This window comes from Dunckerocampus dactyliophorus, chromosome 1 (assembly GCF_027744805.1).
Source record: "Dunckerocampus dactyliophorus isolate RoL2022-P2 chromosome 1, RoL_Ddac_1.1, whole genome shotgun sequence".
Taxonomy (NCBI): domain Eukaryota; kingdom Metazoa; phylum Chordata; class Actinopteri; order Syngnathiformes; family Syngnathidae; genus Dunckerocampus; species Dunckerocampus dactyliophorus.
The window spans coordinates 594,524-613,694 of record NC_072819.1 but is presented as its reverse complement, the minus strand read 5'-3'; the positions used below and the strand labels follow the sequence as shown (position 1 = coordinate 613,694).

Here is a 19,171-nt window from a genome sequence, read left to right as displayed (position 1 = left end):
GGGTTAGCACTTTAACACCTAATATCTGCAGCTTTTCCTTCCTCACCTTTTCCATACACAGCGAATTGGCTTCGACTTGGAGGGAAGAGACCAGTCTGCAACAAAAAGGCCATGAAGACCTCCTCATTCGTGCTGTCATGTGACATTTCAATCATGTGACAGCATCAGCAGTCTGATGGCCCCTCCGAGTGGACACCAAGTGTACTGCAACATCCTCACTCTCTCCCCATGAAGCTGTACAGGATATTTGTCACTCAGCATTCATGAGTGGATGCTTTGCTGGGTAGCCGAGACAGTGTACGCAAACGAGACATTTTTGGCAGTAACTTTTGGAATGGTACAAAAAGTGGGGCATCCAATGAGCAAGCTTGCACTGTCGTTAAATACTTGGTCAGGATGGCTAACAAATGATCACTGGGGCTTTACGGTTCATATCCTGATGGTCTGGCTGACCAGCTCCAGGAAACAGTACCTGGTAGGACCATGGAGTACCTGTGACAATGCTAAGGAGTCTCTGGTGAGTAGGTACTGCTTGTCTCAAAGATGAAGCCATGCAAGTCTAAGTACACACCGACCTGTACAGTGAAACTGCAAAGGGCTCATTCAATCGGTTTTGGAAAAGGACTTTACACAACACGATAGGTCGGTACAGGTAGGTCTGACCTGGTTGATAATTGGGCAGTCGGGTCAGCCCAGGCCAGTTGTCCTCTGACGGGACACCAAGGACCTGCAGGGAACAGGTCAGGTGTGACAGGTGGTGGAGCTTAGTAGCGTCTCAGTTTCTAAGGTAACGGTACCAACCGTCCAGATTTTCCGCAGCTGGTCGAACACGTCAGTGAGTCCAGGGAAAGCCGGCGCCCCCTGCAGCATCTCCACAAAGATGCACCCCGCACCCCTGACACACATCAAAACGCTTTCAAGTTTCCTCATCGTGGTGTTCTTCATACATCCGAGCTGAAGCACAACGTACCAGATATCCAGAGCTGTGGAATAATCTGTAGAACCCAGCAGAACATCCGGGGGCCGATACCACAGTGTAACTACGTCTGATGAGAAACTCTGGCAGGGGACAGACTTGGACCGGGCCAGACCTGCATGTAGAATCCGAGGAGGTGTTAGCGCAGCAATAGGCACGGCCCACATGAAGAAACCTACCAAAATCAGCCAGTTTGAGTTCTCCCAAGTAGCTGATGAGCAGGTTCTGAGGCTTCAGGTCGCGGTGGAGGATCTGGCGACCATGGATGAAGGTGAGGCCCCGCAACAGCTGGAACATGAAGATCTACAAGGAGAGGGTCTGTTGAGGATTTTTCTGTACTTGGGGGACACTAAAGCATGTTTACATCGTTGAAGACGAAACACCGGGAGTGTCCAAAGTGTAGCACAGAGCCAGTGGGGGAGCTACGGGGTGGCCACCCTTGGTCGCTGTCCAGCCACCCCAGTGGCCACCCCCACGGCCGGGGGACAATTTTGACAAATGCTCTCTGTGGTGCAGAACATTAGTTCAGCCTAACTTGGACGCATTTGACTGCAACACACAACTTCCTGTGCGGAGGAGCTGTCAGTCAAAGCGTCTTGCATGAAGCGCAAGCGGAAGGAATGTTTTCCGTGATTACTTTGGTCGGCTCCACTCAAGTTTTCTCACTGTGTACAGTATTCTTGAGTACATACTGTATGTCTGTTAATACTGCAAGCTCTCTGTAGCAGCACGAGCGGGCATGTAAACCAAGGAGTCGAGTTCAAACAGGAGTGGCCATCGGCATCCACTTCCGTGTTATGCCCTGCCGCCATGATAGGGAGAAGAATCCCCAAGCTATAGGTAGAAAACATGTCCTCAGCACACTTCTCAGCTATGAATTGCTCTCATAGACGCTCCTAAAGCAGTGGTGGCCATCTAGACAATTCAGACATCAACTTATTGCCCCCGCCCCATGTGAGTGATGGTCTCACCTTGGCCACCACAATCAAACATTTCTGGCTTTGCCACTGGCCAGCGCCAATTGTGGCCAACACCGCTTTTTACTTTTGGCCCACAGGAGCTCCTCAGTACTGTACGTACGAGTTCCATTCCTACGTCGGCGATCATGACACCTAAATGAGAGCTAAATGATCCACACTGTACACACGGTACATGAAGGACATATCAAATACTGGATACAAGAATAAAATGAAATGGTCCTTGCAAGGGAGGAAGAAACAAACGAGAGCACCACGCTGCTTAGTTATCACTGTCCATTTCATAGGAGCACATCCTTTCACAGTCTCTCTCACACACTTGAAGGCATCATGAAGGGAAAAAGTTCACTAAAAAGAACCAAGGTGACGTTCTTCTTCCTCAGTATCACACCTCCTCCTACTTATTCTTCCTCTTCCATATCTTACGTCCTACATATTTCCTTCTTTGGGTTCTACCACCTACGTTTTCTTCTGTAGGTATTCTTCTGCCACTAGCACGTATAGTTGTTGTTTTGTACAGTATCATTTATGCACCATTACTTCAAAAAACATGCAAACCCATTGCCTTGAAAAACCAAGTAAATGGAACTTCACAGTTCTAGTTGACCACAACAGATGTTTACCTTTTACTTGGTACATGCAACAGACATGGTATCGTTGTGTTGCACGATATCGTTGTGTTGCATGTTATCATTGTGTTGCACGATATCACTGTGGGCCACACGGTGGTCTAGTGGTTAGCATGTTGGCCACACAGTCACAGTCAGGAGATCGGGAAGACCTGTATTCAAATCTCCGGGTACTCCGGTTTCCTCCCAGGTTCATTGGAGACTCTAAATGGTCAATAGGTATGAATGTGAGTGTTTGTCTATATGTGCCCTGCCATTGGCTGGACACCAGTCCAGGGTGTACCCCGCCTGTCGCCCCAAGTCAGCTGGGATAGGCTCCAGCATACCTTATGAGGATGGAAGGATATAATTGTGTTGCATGGTATTGTTGTGTTGCATGATATCATTGTGTTGCACTACATCATCATGTTGCATGATATCATTGTTTTGCATGGTATCGTTGTGTTGCATAATATCATTGTTTTGCATGTCGTTGTGTTGCACAAAGTCATTGTGCTGCATGATATGGTTGTGTTGCATGATATCGTGTTTGGATACCTTTGTGTTTTACGATACCGTTGTGCTGCATGATATGGTTGTGTTGCATGATATCGTGTTTTGAATATCGCTGTGTTTCACGATATCGTTGTGCTGCATGATAGGGTTGTGTTACATGATATCGTGTTTTGTGAGACGATCACCTGCTGCTGCGCCTCGTTCTCTCTCTCTCTCTCTCTCTCTCTCTCTTCCACAGCTGGGCGCACAGCAGGAGACGGGACAACTGGACACACCGGCAGCTAATTATCCTTCTCCCTACCTACCTGAATAGGGGCAGCTGTGAGACGCCGGTTCCTTCCTTACTGCTCGAACAACACACTTGCGGCTCGTCAACACAAGCCTTTCAAGATTCGGCGTCTCCACAGCTGGTGCTCCAGTTGTCCCTCTGACTCGACCCTTTTGCAAGCCTCTTGTGTTTTTGAAACTTTTTTCCTGGAGCTCCGCAAGCTGCGGACTCCAGCGCTTTCTGTTTATTCCTGCAACTATCTCGATGCTGAAAGACAATTAAACGTTGTCGGCAACTCACCTTGTCTCCGCATTCTGTGATCCTCCGCACACACAACCCTAACAGAAGGAACCGGCCAGTAAGATGGATCACGCGGAGCAAGACCCCGTAAAGAAGGCACTGCGCAGCCAAGCGCAGCGCCTGGGCAAACAGGAAGAGCAGCTCAGCACCATGGGTACAAGCCTCCAAGAACTGTCAGCGCGCCAGGAGGTGATGATGGAGAGCCTCGGCTCTCGAATCAACACGGTGCTTGCGGCGCTTCCCCAGGGCCACGACTCCACACCTGCCATCCCGCCGGCCCCACCAATTCAAGCGACTCGCATCCGGTACGCCGATATCTAGACCGGAGAGGTTCTCGGGGGACTCAGGCGACGTCCGCCCCTTCCTCACGCAGTGCGAGCTGCACTTTGAACTGCACGCTGCCACCTTCCCCACGGAACGCGCCAAGGTGGCGTTTGTCGTCTCCCACCTCACGGGCCGAGCCAGCGCATGGGCTACGGCGGAGTGGAATCGCCACGCTCCCTCCAGTATGACCTACCCCGCCTTCGCAAAAGCACTACAGCAAGTGTTCCAGCGCAGCCCGCCCGGCAGAGAGGCTTCTCGGGCTCTCTTCACGCTGCGCCAGGGGCGGCGTCCAGTCTCCGATTATGCCATAGAATTCCGCACACTGGCTTCGGAAAGTGACTGGAACGCGGGCGCGCTCCTGGACGCGTTTTTTCTTGGACTATCGGAGCACATCAGAATACACATGATTCCACTTGCACTGCCTTCAAATTTGGATGATTTATTAGAATTGGCAACACGGATTTACAAGCGCCTCAGCGACCACGGGGAGGAGCTTGACCGGCGCCGTAAACTCTCCGAGGTCTCCTTCCAGAGGACCACGCCAGGGAGTCACAGCAGCCACTCCAGCCCGCATGCCGTATTGCCACGCCCACCTGGACAACGGAGGAGCCCATGCAGTTGGGAGGAGGGAGAGTCACGGCGGCAGAGAGGGAGAGATGCATCCGATACCGGCGCGGGGGCCGTCCTTTCCCAGCGTTCGGCCACCGACCAGAAGCTGCACCCCTGCGCCTTCTTCTGTAGACGCCTGACCCCGGCAGAGAGAAATTACGATATTGGCAATAGGGAACTCCTGGCTGTCGTCCTGGCCCTTCAGGAGTGGAGGCACTGGCTGGAGGGGACTGAACTTCCATTTACTGTACTTACGGACCACAAAAACCTGACCTACCTACGCTCGGCACAGAGACTCAACCCCCGTCAAGCCAGGTGGGCCCTGCTATTCACCCGATTCAACTTCATTATCACCTTCCATCCGGGGTCCCGGAATGTCAAGCCGGATGCCCTCTCTCGCATCCACGCCCCTCTCACCTAGCCCACCCATCAAGAACCCATCGTCCCGGACGCACACATCATCAGGGCTCTCCAATGGGACATAGAGAAGCGGGTCAAGGAGTCCCGACAGTCACATCCCCAACGGATACCCTGTGGGACGCCTTTTCGTCATCCCCAAACTCCGCTCGGAGGCACTGTGCTGGTCTCATGAGTCCAAGCTGGCCTGTCACCCAGGCGTGACCTGCACAGTCTTCCTCCTCAGACAACGCTTTTGGTGGCTCACGCTCCTTAGGGACACCAAGAGGTTCGTGGCCGTCTGCACGATCTGTGCCAGAAACAAGGCCTCCGACAACCACCGGCAGGGCTCCTCCACCCTCTGCTCATTCCACCCTGGCCTTGGTCACACATTGCCCTAGATTTCATAACCGGCTTGCACCCCTCCCGGGGGAACTCCACCATTCTGGCAATTGTAGACAGATTTTCCAAGATGGCTCACGTCGTGGCCCTGCCAAAATTACCATCAGCCTTGGAGACAGCACAACTACTGGTCCGCCACATATTCCACCTCCACGGCATACCCACAGAGGTGGTGGACAAGAGACCCCAGTTCACGTCGGCGGTATAGAGGGCATTTGCTCTCCATACCGCCGTTGCTCTGGGGGTACCACAACGAACAACCAAGACCTGGAGGCAGCAATCCGGTGTGTATGCCACCAACAGCCCACCACATGGTCATCGGATCTGCCTTGGATTGAATACGCACACAATTCCGTACCTGGTGGACTGGGACGGGTACGGCCCCAAAGAACGTTCTTGGGTCTCGAGAGCATTCATCCTCGACCCACGTCTCCTCACCGATTTTTATATCAGGTTTCCCGACAAATTAAGTAAGCGGCCATCCTTCCCCCTACCTACCTGAATAGGGGCAGCTGTGAGACGCCGGTTCCTTCCTTACTGCTCGAACAGCGCATTTGCGGCTCGTCAACACAAGTCTTTCAAGATTCGGCGTCTCCACAGCTGGTGCTCCAGTTGTCCCTCTGACTCGACCCTTTTGCAAGCCTCTTGTGTTTTTGAAACTTTTTTCCTGGAGCTCCGCAAGCTGCGGACGCCAGCGCTTTCTGTTTACTCCTGCAACTATCTCAATGCTGAAAGACAATTAAACGTTGTCGGCAACTCACCTTGTCTCCACATTCTGTGATCCTGCGCACACGCAACCCGAACATTCTGAATATCATTGTGTTTCACGATATCGTTGTGCTGCATGATAGGGTTGTGTTGCATGATATTGTGTTTTGGATATTGTTGTGTTTCACAATACTGTTGTGCTGCATGATACGGTTGTGCTGCATAATATAGTTGTGTTGCATGATATTGTGTTTTCAATATCGTTGTGTTTCACGATATTGTGCTGACATAATATGGTTGTGTTGCATGATATTGTGTTTTGAAGATCTTTGTAGTTCACGATATCATTGTGCTGCATGATATGGTTATGTCGCATATCGTGTTTTCAATATCGTTGTGTTTCAACATATTGTTGTGCTGCATAATATGGTTGTGTTGCATGATATCGTGTTTTGAATATCCTTGTAGTTCACGATACCGTTGTGCTGCATGGTATGGTTATGTCGCATAGCGTGTTTTCAATATCGTTGTGTTTCACGATATCGTTGTGCTGCAGAATGTGGTTGTGTTGCATGATATCGTGTTTTCAAGATCGTTGTGTTTCACGATATCGTTGTGCTGCATGATATTGTGTTGCATGACATCATGTTATCAATATCGTTGTGTTTCACGATATCGTGCATGATAGGCTTGTGTTGCATGATATCGTGTTTTGAATATTGTTGCGTCTCACGATATCATTGTGCTGCAAGATATGGTTGTGTTGCGTGATATCGTGTTTGAATATCGTTGTGTTTCACGATATCGTTGTGCTGCATGATATCGTGTTTTGAATATCGTGTTTCACGATATCGTTGTCCTGCATGATACAGTTGTGCTGCAAGATATGGTTGTGTTGCATGATATCGCGTTTGAATATCGTTGTGTTTCACGATATCGTTGTGCTGCATGATATCGTGTTTTGAATATCGTTGTGTTTCACGAAACCATTGTGCTGCACGATACCGTTGTGCTGCCCACCACATGGTCATCGGATCTGCCTTGGATTGAATACGCACACAATTGATGTGTTTTCAATATCGTTGTGCTGCATGATACCGTTGTGCTGCACGATAGCGTTGTGCTAATGATATGGTTGTGTTGCATGATATCGTGTTTTCAATATCGTTGTGTTTCACGATATCGTTGTGCGGCATGATAGGCTTGTGTTGCATGATATCGTGTTTTGAATATTGTTGCATCTCACAATATCATTGTGCTGCAAGATATGGTTGTGTTGCATGATATCGCGTTTGAATATCGTTGTGTTTCACGATATCGTTGTGCTGCATGATACGGTTGTGCTGCATGATATTGTGTTGCATGACATCGTGTTTTCAATATCATTGTGTTTCACGATATCGTTGTGCTGCATGATACGGTTGTGTTGCATGATATTGTGTTTTCAATATCGTTGTGTTTCACGATATCGTTGTGCTGCATAATGTGTTGTGTTGCATGATATCGTGTTTTCAATATCATTGTGTTTCACGCTACCGTTGTGCTGCATGATATTGTGTTGCATGACATCGTGTTTTCAATATCATTGTGTTTCACGATATCGTTGTGCTGCATGATATGGTTGTGTTGCATGATATTGTGTTTTCAATATCGTTGTGTTTCACGATATCGTTGTGCTGAATGATATGGTTGTGTTGCATGACATCGTGTTTTCAATATCATTGTGTTTCACGATATCGTTGTGCTGCATTACATGGTTGTGTTGCATGACATCGTGTTTTCAATATCGTTGTGTTTCACGATATCGTTGTGCTGCATAATGTGTTGTGTTGCATGATATCGTGTTTTCAATATCATTGTGTTTCACGCTACCGTTGTGCTGCATGATATTGTGTTGCATGACATCGTGTTTTCAATATCATTGTGTTTCACGATATCGTTGTGCTGCATGATATGGTTGTGTTGCATGATATTGTGTTTTCAATATCGTTGTGTTTCACGATATCGTTGTGCTGAATGATATGGTTGTGTTGCATGACATCGTGTTTTCAATATCATTGTGTTTCACGATATCGTTGTGCTGCATTACATGGTTGTGTTGCATGACATCGTGTTTTCAATATCGTTGTGTTTCACAATATTGTTGGGCTGCATGATACCGTTGTGCTGCATAATATGGTTGTGTTGCACGATATCGTGTTTTCAATATCGTTGTGTTTCAAGATATGGTTGTGCTGCATGATATTGTGTTGCACGACATCGTGTTTTCAATATCGTTGTGTTTCATGATACCGTTGTGCTAATGATAGGGTTGTGTTGCATGATATCGTGTTTTGAATATCGTTGTTTCACAATACAGTTGTGTTGCATGACATCGTGTTTTGAATATCGTTGTGTATTACGATATCGTTGTGCTGCATGATATGGTTGTGTTGCATGATATCGTGTTTTGAATATGCGTGTAGTTCACGATATCGTTGTGCTGCATGATATGGTTATGTCGCATATCGTGTTTTCAATATCGTTATGTTTCAACATATTGTTGTGCTGCATGATATTGACAGATTTGCACACCAATATTTTTGTTTTCTGTTCCTATATGACTTCTATATGGCTTTAAGTGTCAGCCTGAGACTGACTGAGAGCCGGCTGGGATAGGCTCCAGCTTGTGACCCTTCAGGAGGAATGCTGTGAAAAATCGCCGGTCGAGTACTCGTACCCGTACGTTGTGAGAGTGCAGACCCCCCGGATGCTGGTTCATGTACTGGGCCAGGTCCGTCTGCTGCAACAACACAACACCTTACATCAACAAATACATCCATCCCAGGCGTACTGTCAGGTGACCAGCCGCTGAAGACCACCTACGTATGTCTCACCACATATTCGAAGACAAAGGTGAGCGAGTCTCTAGTGTGGATGATGTCGTGGAGGAGGACGATGTTGGCGTGTTTCAGGCCTTTGAGCAGAGAGGCTGCGCGCACACACACACACACACACACGCATGTTTTAGGCCGTAAGAGGACTTGAAATGTGCCCAAGAGAACATCATCTACATCATGTGATATTGCATGTGAAAGCGCTGATGAAGCAAGATGGCGCCCTCCGTGGCAGACGTCTCTGTTTCACTCTCCCGTTTTTTTTCTATTTTTTTGCTAAGGCAACTTTTGAGCATAGGCGGGGTTCACCATGAGGTTTCGTTCAGCCTCTCGGACTGGCTTTCTTCTGCGTCGGGAGGACGCAGTAGCCTGCGGGCCTGGTGAGCTGAATGCCCGGCAAGCGAATCGTCCGGGGCGGAGGCGTGGCAGGAGGGGCGGCCTGCGTGCTAGGCTAAAAGCTGGAGCGACTCGGCCACCGCTACCGCGCCTGCTGCTGGCCAGCGTCCGCTCTCTCTTGCCGCTTGCCGAGGAGATCGGACTTCAGCGTCTTGTGGACACAGAGCCTCGGGACCGTTACCAGCATGTAGGCTTTCCCACGAGGGCAAATAGCATCCTGGACCAAGTCGACAGCAACATGAAAGGTGCTTTGGAGGCTGTTCCAAGACCCCATTTTGGAAAAGCTAATGTCTCTTCTGTTGTTGTTGCTTAATTTACAGTATTGGTAGTAATGTTTCTTCTGTTCTTATTCATTTTCTTGTGTTTTTCTTTCTTTCTTGAGAGAATGAACAGAACAAGAATTAAATTGCACAGCAGAACCACCTGTTTTACTATGCATATGACAATAAAACTCTTGAATTGAATTGAATTGAATTGATCACCTTCTCTGATGGCGGTGAACGGCACGCCCTCCTCGGTCTTTGTCTCAATCACTTTCAGCGCCACCAGCTGCCCGTTAATCCTGGATAGAAAAGAACAAGGACGTGTCATCATCATCATCATCATCATCATCATGGTGTCCTGATGAGATCATCAACCATGTGACATCTGACCTGCTGATGCCTTTATAAACAGACGCGTATGAGCCTTCACCAAGTTTCTCCAGACTCACGTACGAGGTAGCTGTTCCGAACTGAAGCTGTGGTTTCTGACACACACACACACACACACGCATGCACACACACACACGCACAGCTTAAGGTTAGCAAAGGTGGCATGAAGTGTGGCATGAGGTGTAGGATTGTGTAACAGCCAACCCAGACAGAGGGATCCTGGCAGCTCTTCCTGCTCCACGGGTCACTGTTACTGCGCCCTCGCTGCACCCGAAGCCGTCGCATCTGCAGCGTGCGGAACCAGTGAGGCTCCCTGCCAGGACCATCCTGATCCAACTGGGCTCGGCAGACACAGAAAAATCCAGAGCTGATCAATGAACTCTACAGGGTGGCCCTACTGTCTGGACTACGGTTGGCCATCGTTTGAATGTCAACCATTCCAGTTCTGATTCTGATTCCTCCTTTGGATTTTGGTCCCTATTGGTTCTCCATTCCGATGCTTTTCAGAGGCACGGTGATGAAAGTTGGCATGGTTTAAATGAGGGTGCTAACCAGAGTTCTGTTTGGATGAAATGTCCATGAATTGTTTGATCAACTTCACAATGACTTTCTCACAGAGTTGTTTTCAAGCATATTCAACTTAAATATACAGTGTTCCCTCGTTTATCGCAGTGGATAGGTTCCCAAAATAGTGAAATCCATGAAGTAGCACACTGTATTTGTTTACCATCATTATATACTGTATGTTTTACAGCTGTAAAAGCCCTCACCATACACTTGATACACTTTTCTCTTAACATTTTCTCACATTTCTCTCTTGTTTAAACACTCAAAATTCACATTTCCTTCAAATTAAAATTCAAATCTAATCTATGGGGTTGGACGCACAAAATTACAATGTCAAAAAGTGTATTTAGAAGGTGGTAAACAGGTTTATTATGCCTAATATGTCTTATTTTCTCTTATGTCTACTATATTGGCTAATAGGAGTGTAAAGGTCACTATAGGGGTGTTATTTCATGTGTAGAGGGCTCTATAATGTTAAAAATGTATATTTCGAAGGTGGTAAACATGCCAAAACTATGAAAATATTCTATTTATTAATATTGAAACCTGCTTTGCGGAAATTCATTTCTTGCGGTCGGGTCTGGAAAAAATGTTTTAATTGTAATGCATTCTTATCTATATCATCTACAGTATATGGATTATCTTTAATGCATTATCATTAGACGTATTGTACGTATGTAGTTGAATTATATAACTGTAAATGTTTTTATTGGATGTATTTAGTTATGAATGGAATGAAAGTATTTTTGTAACATTTTGTACATTTTGTATATAATATACAGTCTGTAGCTGTGAGAGAGGAGGGACAGATTGTTGTTCAAGTGTGCAAGTTGTATTTGTCCACTAAAAAGTATCAAGATGATTTTTTAAAAACTGTCATAAGTTCCATGTGCTACCTGAGCAGCTGGCAGAGATGATGAACTTCTGCTCTTCTTGACGACGCTCTGCTCCATCCCCAGCCCTTCCATTTCTTCCTCTTCCTTGTTTGTTTCTCTCGCCGCGTCGCCCTCGCCACAGCAGCACCTCATCCAGCGGAACAAGCCCTCCATCACTGTTTCTTCTGCTGCTGCTGCTCATATGACCACCGTGCTGTCTGGACAACAGCAAACATGGTCCCATGACGGCTCTTACACGCTCCATCCCCCCCAGCAAGACAACAACACCGTCTTTCAACGTGTGGCATACCACTGCCCCCCAGTGGCCACGGTCAGGAACCACCTCAACTACTGCATAACGTCAGTCAATAATTCCTTAAATACTTGATTACATTAGCTTTTTTAACCCCACCTTTCAGCAGGAACACACAAAAAGATTTTAAATGTGTTCAAACGTGTGCTATGCAGGCTTAAGGGCGTACAGTAAATAAGTACATCAAGTCTTTACGTGATAGAAGAAACATCGAGTGCTTGTCATGTGACAGAGTGACGTGTCAAATATTACAATTTTTTGTGAAAATATTACGAATTCATAGAAAACAAGCTACAGAAGCTAGCTAGCTTTTATAGCCATGGTGTGTCCTCAAAATGGCAGCATGTCAGCAGGTAAGCTAGCTCATTTCTAAATGCTTTTTTTTTTTTAACCATGAGAGCTCATTTTAAATCTATACAACAACTGTAATGCACTTACAGGCTGTCCAATATTACAATTCTACTCTTCTTACTATATTCCTTCAATGATTTCATAGAGAACAAGCTACAAGAACTAGCTAACTTTTAGTATTAACCTATAAGAAGCCATGCTGTGTCTCCAAAATGGCAGTGTGTCAGCCACTGATCTGTATAATATATCTGGATAGCTCATACGTCGCACCCACCCGTGCAAGCCCTGAAGGCAAAGAGACGCCATCTTGCCACTCACATGTCAAAGCAGATGAAAAGGTTCGCAGAACATCTATATTTTAAATTAAAAAGCGGGGAGATTCTCCCATTCCTTCAAGTAACGCAACGTTCGCCCTTAAAAACCATTTGATACGTTATTCTCTATCTTTTGCTATATTAAATGTACGTTTTCCCTTCCAATTCTCATTGCCTTTGGGACAAAATTCTACTGTGCACCCTGGCTCAGCACTCCCCTATAGCAATGATAGTTTTACTCCTCTAGAAAGAGATTTTCATTTGAACTGCATATCCCATCCCTTTTTTCCACTAAAATCCATGGTTATGATGCTTTACCTTTTTTTCTTACTTTCATACAATTCACTATGCTCTCGTCTGTACAAAATATGAATCATAAAAGAGACACAACATGTCCAGAGAGCGCTCTCAACCTGTGGGTACCCGCGGTGGGCTTTTAACAAATGTCAAAAGAAGAGAGTAGGGAAAGAAACCCAAAAGCCCACAGAAGCAAAAAGGAGAGGAGTGGTAGTCCCTTATGTAGTGGGGGTCTCCGAAAAACTCCAGAGGATCTTATGGCAACACAAAATTCCTACCTATTTCAAACCAGTAAATACCCTGAGACCAAATGAGTGCATCCTAAAGACAAGGCTCCAAACCAAAAACAGAGCAATGTGGTCTATTCCATCCACTGTAAAGATGAGGAATGCAAAGAGCACTACATTGGGGAAACTAAGCAAATGCTCCAAAAAAGGCTTTATCAACATTGCAAGGACAATTCTAGTGGTCCTCAATCAGCAGTACATCTACACCTTAAAGCAACCAATCACTCTTTTGAGGACAGCGAGGTAAAGACTTTGGCCAAAGAAAACAGATGGTTTGAAAGAGGAGTAAAGGATGCTACAACAGAAACAAACAACAGAAGCCATCATTGAATCGGAATGGTGGTTTGAGGTTTAATTTGGACCCTGTGTTCAGCAGGTTACTGAGACCAAAACCCACAGCTCTTAGTCTTGCAAATGAGGTGGAGCCAGGGCCGAGCCAGAACAATAGATGCTAACGAGCCAGTATCAGAGTCGTTCATACCCAACTACAGGCAGCTACACTTCCCTTTGATCGGAGGTGCTAATGGCAGGAGAGGGTTAGACCACAACTCCGCCCAGGCTTAGTGTAAGGAACCAATAGGAGGAGGGTGTTGGCACACCAATTCTGCCCACTCGTACTGTATTTAAGGCCTAGGCTACCAGCACTTGTTAGTTCGCTGACGAAGCTCTTCGGATGAGGAGCGAAACATCCGACACCTTCTTCACAGAAGTACAGATGACATCTCAAGAAGCCTTTCCCTCGATAAAAGAGACAAGTTTTAAAATCATTTAACATTTTGCTGATTTTTTTTGTTTGTGCTATGAAATAGAAATAACCTCTTTTCTGATATAGAAATATATTTGAACAAAAACCACAGGAATCATATGTGATAACCATAATGTGTAATAACCATAAACACACACACACACACACACACAGAAAAAAACAACAACACTGAAACAAAACCATATGCTTTGGGTAAGACAATACGTTGTTTGCAATCTCAAACATACCGGTATGCATGTTCAGTAATATTATTTTCCAGAACATATCATATGAAAATCCTTTTACGTCAGTCATTCAGCAGCAAAAAAAAAAGGTTGTTTATCCAAATGAAGGGTCATGCCGGGTCACTTGTATGCAAACTGGCTTGCTAACTGCACTGTATACAATGCCTGGTAAGCATCATGGAAGCACTGAGATTCTCCCATTCCTTCAAATAACGCAACCTTCGTCCCTTAAAGAAATACATATATCACGATATAACAAAAAAGTACATTTCCTCTTAGCTATTATAGAGCTATATAAACGTATCAATTCTGGACATACATTTAATCAGAGGAATTTTACACGATCGAAAATATCTGAGAGATCGACAGTGCAAAACCCTTAAATGATCAATCATAAATCTACATTTCAATCATACTTACAGGTGAAATGTTCGTCCACAGCCTTTGAACTGGCGATTTGTGTAGTTAATAGCTGCACATGCAGGCATCTTAAGGCAACATTTGTGTCCAATCCGAATTAATAAAATAAGTTCACCACAAATGCAAAAGCTTGTCCAGAAGTGTTTCTTGCGAGTAGCAATATGGCGGCCGTGTGGCTTCACAAGTCATCGCCAATGAGCTATCCAGATATATAATACAGATCAGTGGTGTCAGCAGGTAAGCGAGCTCATTTCCCAAAATCTACAATCCTGCCCTCACCTATGGGCATGAGCTTTGGGTAGTGACACAAAGATGGCGGGTACAAGCGGCCCAAATGAGTTTTCTCCGTAGGGTGGCTGGGCTCTCCCTCAGGGATAAGGTGAGAAGCACTGTCATCCGGGAGAAGCTCTTGAGTAGAAGCGGATGGATGGATGGTTGGATGATGAATGGATGGTGAATGGATGATGGATATGGCTGGATGTATGTATGTATGATGGATGGATGATGATATGGATGGATGGACGATGGATGATGAATGGATGGTGAATGGATGATGGATATGGCTGGATGGATGTATGGATGGATGATGGATGGATGGATGGTGGATATGGATGAATGATTGATGATGGACATGGATGAATGATGGATGGATATATGTATGATGGATGGATGATGGTTGGATGATGAATGGATGGTGAATGGATGATGGATATGGCTGGATGGATGGATGATGGATGGATGGATGGATGGATGGATGGATGGATGGATGGATGGATGGACGGATGATGGATGGATGGATGGTGGATATGGATGGATGATAGACATGGATGGATGATTGATGGGTGTTTGTGATGTAATGAAAGGTCCCATGATGATGATGAAAGGGTTGAATATACAGTACAGTACAGTATTTTGGACTCTCCATGCGCGTCAATGAAATTGAGGTGTGCTGTGTGTCCCTCAAGGGAGAAGGGGGGTGTTTTTGCAGATGGATGCGTTCCAACACTCATTTTTATTGCAAATGCTGATCTGAAATGCAGAGGTGGGCTGTGAAAGAGTCGTATACTCCCAGAAAATAATGTATCCCGTGCCGGCCAATCACAGCCTTCAGATTTTTATTTACCTGGAGGGCAGCAAAGCATGACCATGCCCCCCCCAGCACTTATGAGTGAGTTTGGATGATGGTCCGTGAGTTTAGCCCTGTGTATTTAACTGCTGTTTACATTCCACCACGAGCTAACACCGCTAACGCACTAGGCCTCCTGCATGACATCATTGATAAACACGATACTAAACACCCAGACGCTGTATTCATTATATCTGGCGATTTCAACCACTGTAACCTCAGGACTGTCCTCCCCAAATATTACCAGCATGTGAGCTTTCCCACAAGGGAAAATAACATCCTGGACCAAGTCTACAGCAACATGAAAGGTGCTTTGAAGGCTGTTCCAAGACCCCACTTTGGAAAGGCTGACCACATCTCTATATTCCTTTATCCAACATACAGACAACTTCTTAAAAAAGCTTCCCCTGTAAGTACAGCAGTTAAAGTGTGGAATGAAGAAACTGATCAAGTACTTCAGGACTGCTTTGGCTGCACAAACTGGGATGTGTTTAAAACTGCAGCAGGGAGGGAAGATTGTACTGTTGCTTGTACTGCACATGCATAGAGACTGTTACCACCACCAAGTATTACAGAAAATACCCTAACCAAAAACAGTGGATGAACTGTGATGTAAGGGCTAAGCTACGTGCTCGTTCGACTGCATTTGTCATGGGCACCGCTGAGGACTACAAAAAGGCCAGATATGACCTGAGGAGGTCCATACGGGAGGCCAAAAGACAGTACAGACAGAAGCTGGAGGGCTACTATTCCACCTCAGACCCTCGGCGCATGTGGGCGGGGCTCCAGCACATCACAGACTATCGACAGCGGAGTAGCGTAGCCACGTCCAGCCAAACCACACTTCCAGATGAACTGAATGAGTTCTATGCCCGCTTTGACACCCAAACTCCTGATGAGCAGAGAGGGTGGCTGGACTTGGGGAGCACACAGGACTCACCTCTCATGGTGACATCAGCTGATGTGCGCAGGGTTCTGAACAAAACAAACCCATGAAAAGCAGCAGGCCCAGACAACATCTCAGGACGTGCACTTTGGGTTTGCTCATCAGAGCTAGCTGATGTGCTTGCTGACATATTTAACCTGTCGCTTGCACAAGCATCTGTACCGACCTGCTTTAAGCCCACCACCATAGTGCCCGTACCCAAGAAGAGCAATGTGACCTGCTTGAATGACTATCGCCCTATAGCACTCACTCCTATTGTTATGAAGTGCTTTGAAAGAATAGTCATGACCCACATCAAAAAGAGCATCCCGGCGGCAACAGTGGACCCTCTACAGTTTGCATATCGCCAGAACCGGTCCACGGATGATGCAGTCAACACTGCCATCCACACAGCCCTTTCTCACCTACAGGGCCAGGACACATATGTCAGAATGCTATTCATAGCATTCTGACATATGTTCTTTACACTGTTCAGTTCTTTACACTGTACTCTTTACTTGCGTATCTTGCTTGCTGCTGTAACAAGTGAATTTCCCCGCTGTGGGATAAATAAAGTACAAATACAAATAGACTATAGCTCTGCTTTTAATACAGTCAGCCCCCACAAACTCACAGATAAGCTCCTCACACTTGGCCTGTCTCCCTCCCTCTGTAACTGGGTGTTTAACTTTCTAACAGGCAGGCCCCAGTCAGTCAGAGTCCACAATCGCACATCCAGCTCAAGAATTGTGAGCACTGGGACCCCACAGGGGTGTGTGCTGAGTCCGCTCCTCTACACGCTCTTCACCTACGATTGCGTGGCCTCCCAGAACAATACCAGCATCATTAAATTTGCGGATGAGACTACAGTCATCGGACTGATCACTGGTGGTGTTGAAACATCATACAGAAGAGAGGTGGCGGACCTCATAGCTTGGTGTCGTGCTAACAATCTCCTTCTCAATACAGATAAGACTAAAGAGATGATCATCGACCCAAGAACAAGGGAAAAGGAGCCGCATAGACCCCTGTTTATTGATGAGACTGAGGTGGAGAGGGTGAAAACCTTCAAGTTCCTTGGCACACACATCAGCGAGGACCTCACCTGGTCTCACAACACCCAACAAATTCTGAAGAAGTCCCAAAGGAGACTGTACTTCCTGAGAAGACTGAGGAAATTTGGCATGTCCACCACAATCCTGAGTTGCTTCTACAGATGCACTATGGAAAGTGTCCTTACCGTCTCCATCACTGTTTGGTACGGTAACTGTACAACACGTGATAGGAAGGCACTCCAGCGGGTGATCAAGACCTCACAGAACATTGTTGGGGCAGCCCTCCCCTCACTGCAAGACATTTATAAAACTAGAGTCCTACGAAGAACACACAACCTCATCAAGGACAGCACACATCCACAACACTCATCATTCACACTCCTACCGTCAGGCAGACGCTACAGGAGTTTGAAGTCCAGGACCACAAGGCTGGCAAACAGCTTTTACCCACAGGCCATCAGGCTTCTCAACGAAGCACTCACACACGCCGCACGCAACACACGCACACACTCATAGCACTTTATTTATTTATTTGTATTATTTACTTGTATTAATGTCTCTTCTGTTGTTGTTGCTTAATTTATTGGTATATATGTTTATGTGTTTATGTTTCTTATGTTCTTATTCTTTCATTTGTTTTCTTTCTTTTCTTGGGAGAATGAACAGAATAAGATTTTTATTGCATGGTATAACTGCTGTTTTACTATGCACATGACAATAAAACTCTCTAGAATCTTGAATCTTGAATATGTGTATATATACTGTATGTGTGTGTGTTACTACACATAGTGTACAGTACATAGTACAGGTATATGTGTATATATGTGTGTGTTACTCCACATACAGTACAGTCCATAGTACAGGTACTGTATATGTGTATATATATGTGTGTGTGTGTTACTACACGTACAGTACAGTACATAGTACAGGTACTGTATATGTGTTATATGTGTATATACAGTATGTGTGTGTTACTACACATACAGTACAGTACATAGTACAGGTACTGTATATGTGTATATATGTGTGTGTTACTACACATACAGTACAGTACATAGTACAGGTACTGTATATGTGTATAGCCAATGAGTAGTAAAAAAAATAAAAGTTGAGTCTGACCTGTGCTGTGTCATTGTTGTTCTCTTTTGGATGCGGTCTTCTTCTTGTATCCTCCTCTTGGTCCGCTTTTATTCTGTCAGCCAAGGACGCACACACACACGCACACACACACGCACAATGTCACGGTGGTGCACGATGATGAAGAGTGAATGCAAACACGCATGATGATGTGTTAAAGGTCAGTCATCAGGTTGTGTAGATTAGCACCAGGCTGGGATGTCGTCAGTGGGACAGGAACATGCATTTGGAGGCCTACACACCCTACACGTCGACGTGCTTCTTTTGTTGGAAGGCTCAGCCTTCCTGGTGATGATTCTCCACACACCTTCCACCTGACCTTCTTTCCTTTCAATCTTCTACACGTCATTTCTACCTTGTAAAGTCCTATCTCAATGTCTTGTTATGTTATACGTGTCATCTTTACATGGTAAAGTCCTATCTCAATGTCTTTTCAACTTGTACGTGTTTTCCTTATGTTGTAAAGTTGTATGTAAATGTAGCTTTGAAAAAAAGCAATCATTTC

General features: G+C 45.8%; 1 protein-coding gene across 3 annotated transcripts in view; it reads right to left on the bottom strand.

Moving 5' to 3' along the window:
* The window catches only part of cdk15 (cyclin-dependent kinase 15), a 24,830-nt gene extending 5,659 nt beyond the window's left edge, over positions 1 to 19,171 (bottom strand). The window contains exons 1-12 of one of the 3 annotated variants that reach the window (XM_054777913.1): positions 18,649 to 19,171; positions 11,473 to 11,669; positions 10,214 to 10,345; positions 10,010 to 10,104; positions 9,839 to 9,918; positions 8,961 to 9,055; positions 8,804 to 8,866; positions 1,156 to 1,279; positions 971 to 1,091; positions 802 to 895; positions 664 to 727; positions 47 to 95 (exon numbers count right to left, since the gene is read on the bottom strand). In XM_054777913.1, coding sequence (XP_054633888.1) covers positions 47 to 95; positions 664 to 727; positions 802 to 895; positions 971 to 1,091; positions 1,156 to 1,279; positions 8,804 to 8,866; positions 8,961 to 9,055; positions 9,839 to 9,918; positions 10,010 to 10,104; positions 10,214 to 10,345; positions 11,473 to 11,625 — 1,070 coding nt within the window. In that variant the 5' untranslated portion in view covers positions 11,626 to 11,669; positions 18,649 to 19,171. Of the gene's footprint in view, positions 1 to 46; positions 235 to 663; positions 728 to 801; positions 896 to 970; positions 1,092 to 1,155; positions 1,280 to 8,803; positions 8,867 to 8,960; positions 9,056 to 9,838; positions 9,919 to 10,009; positions 10,105 to 10,213; positions 10,346 to 11,472; positions 12,014 to 18,648 lie in introns of those variants that run through there. The other 2 variants (XR_008570576.1, XM_054777914.1) reach the window with 2 other exon arrangements.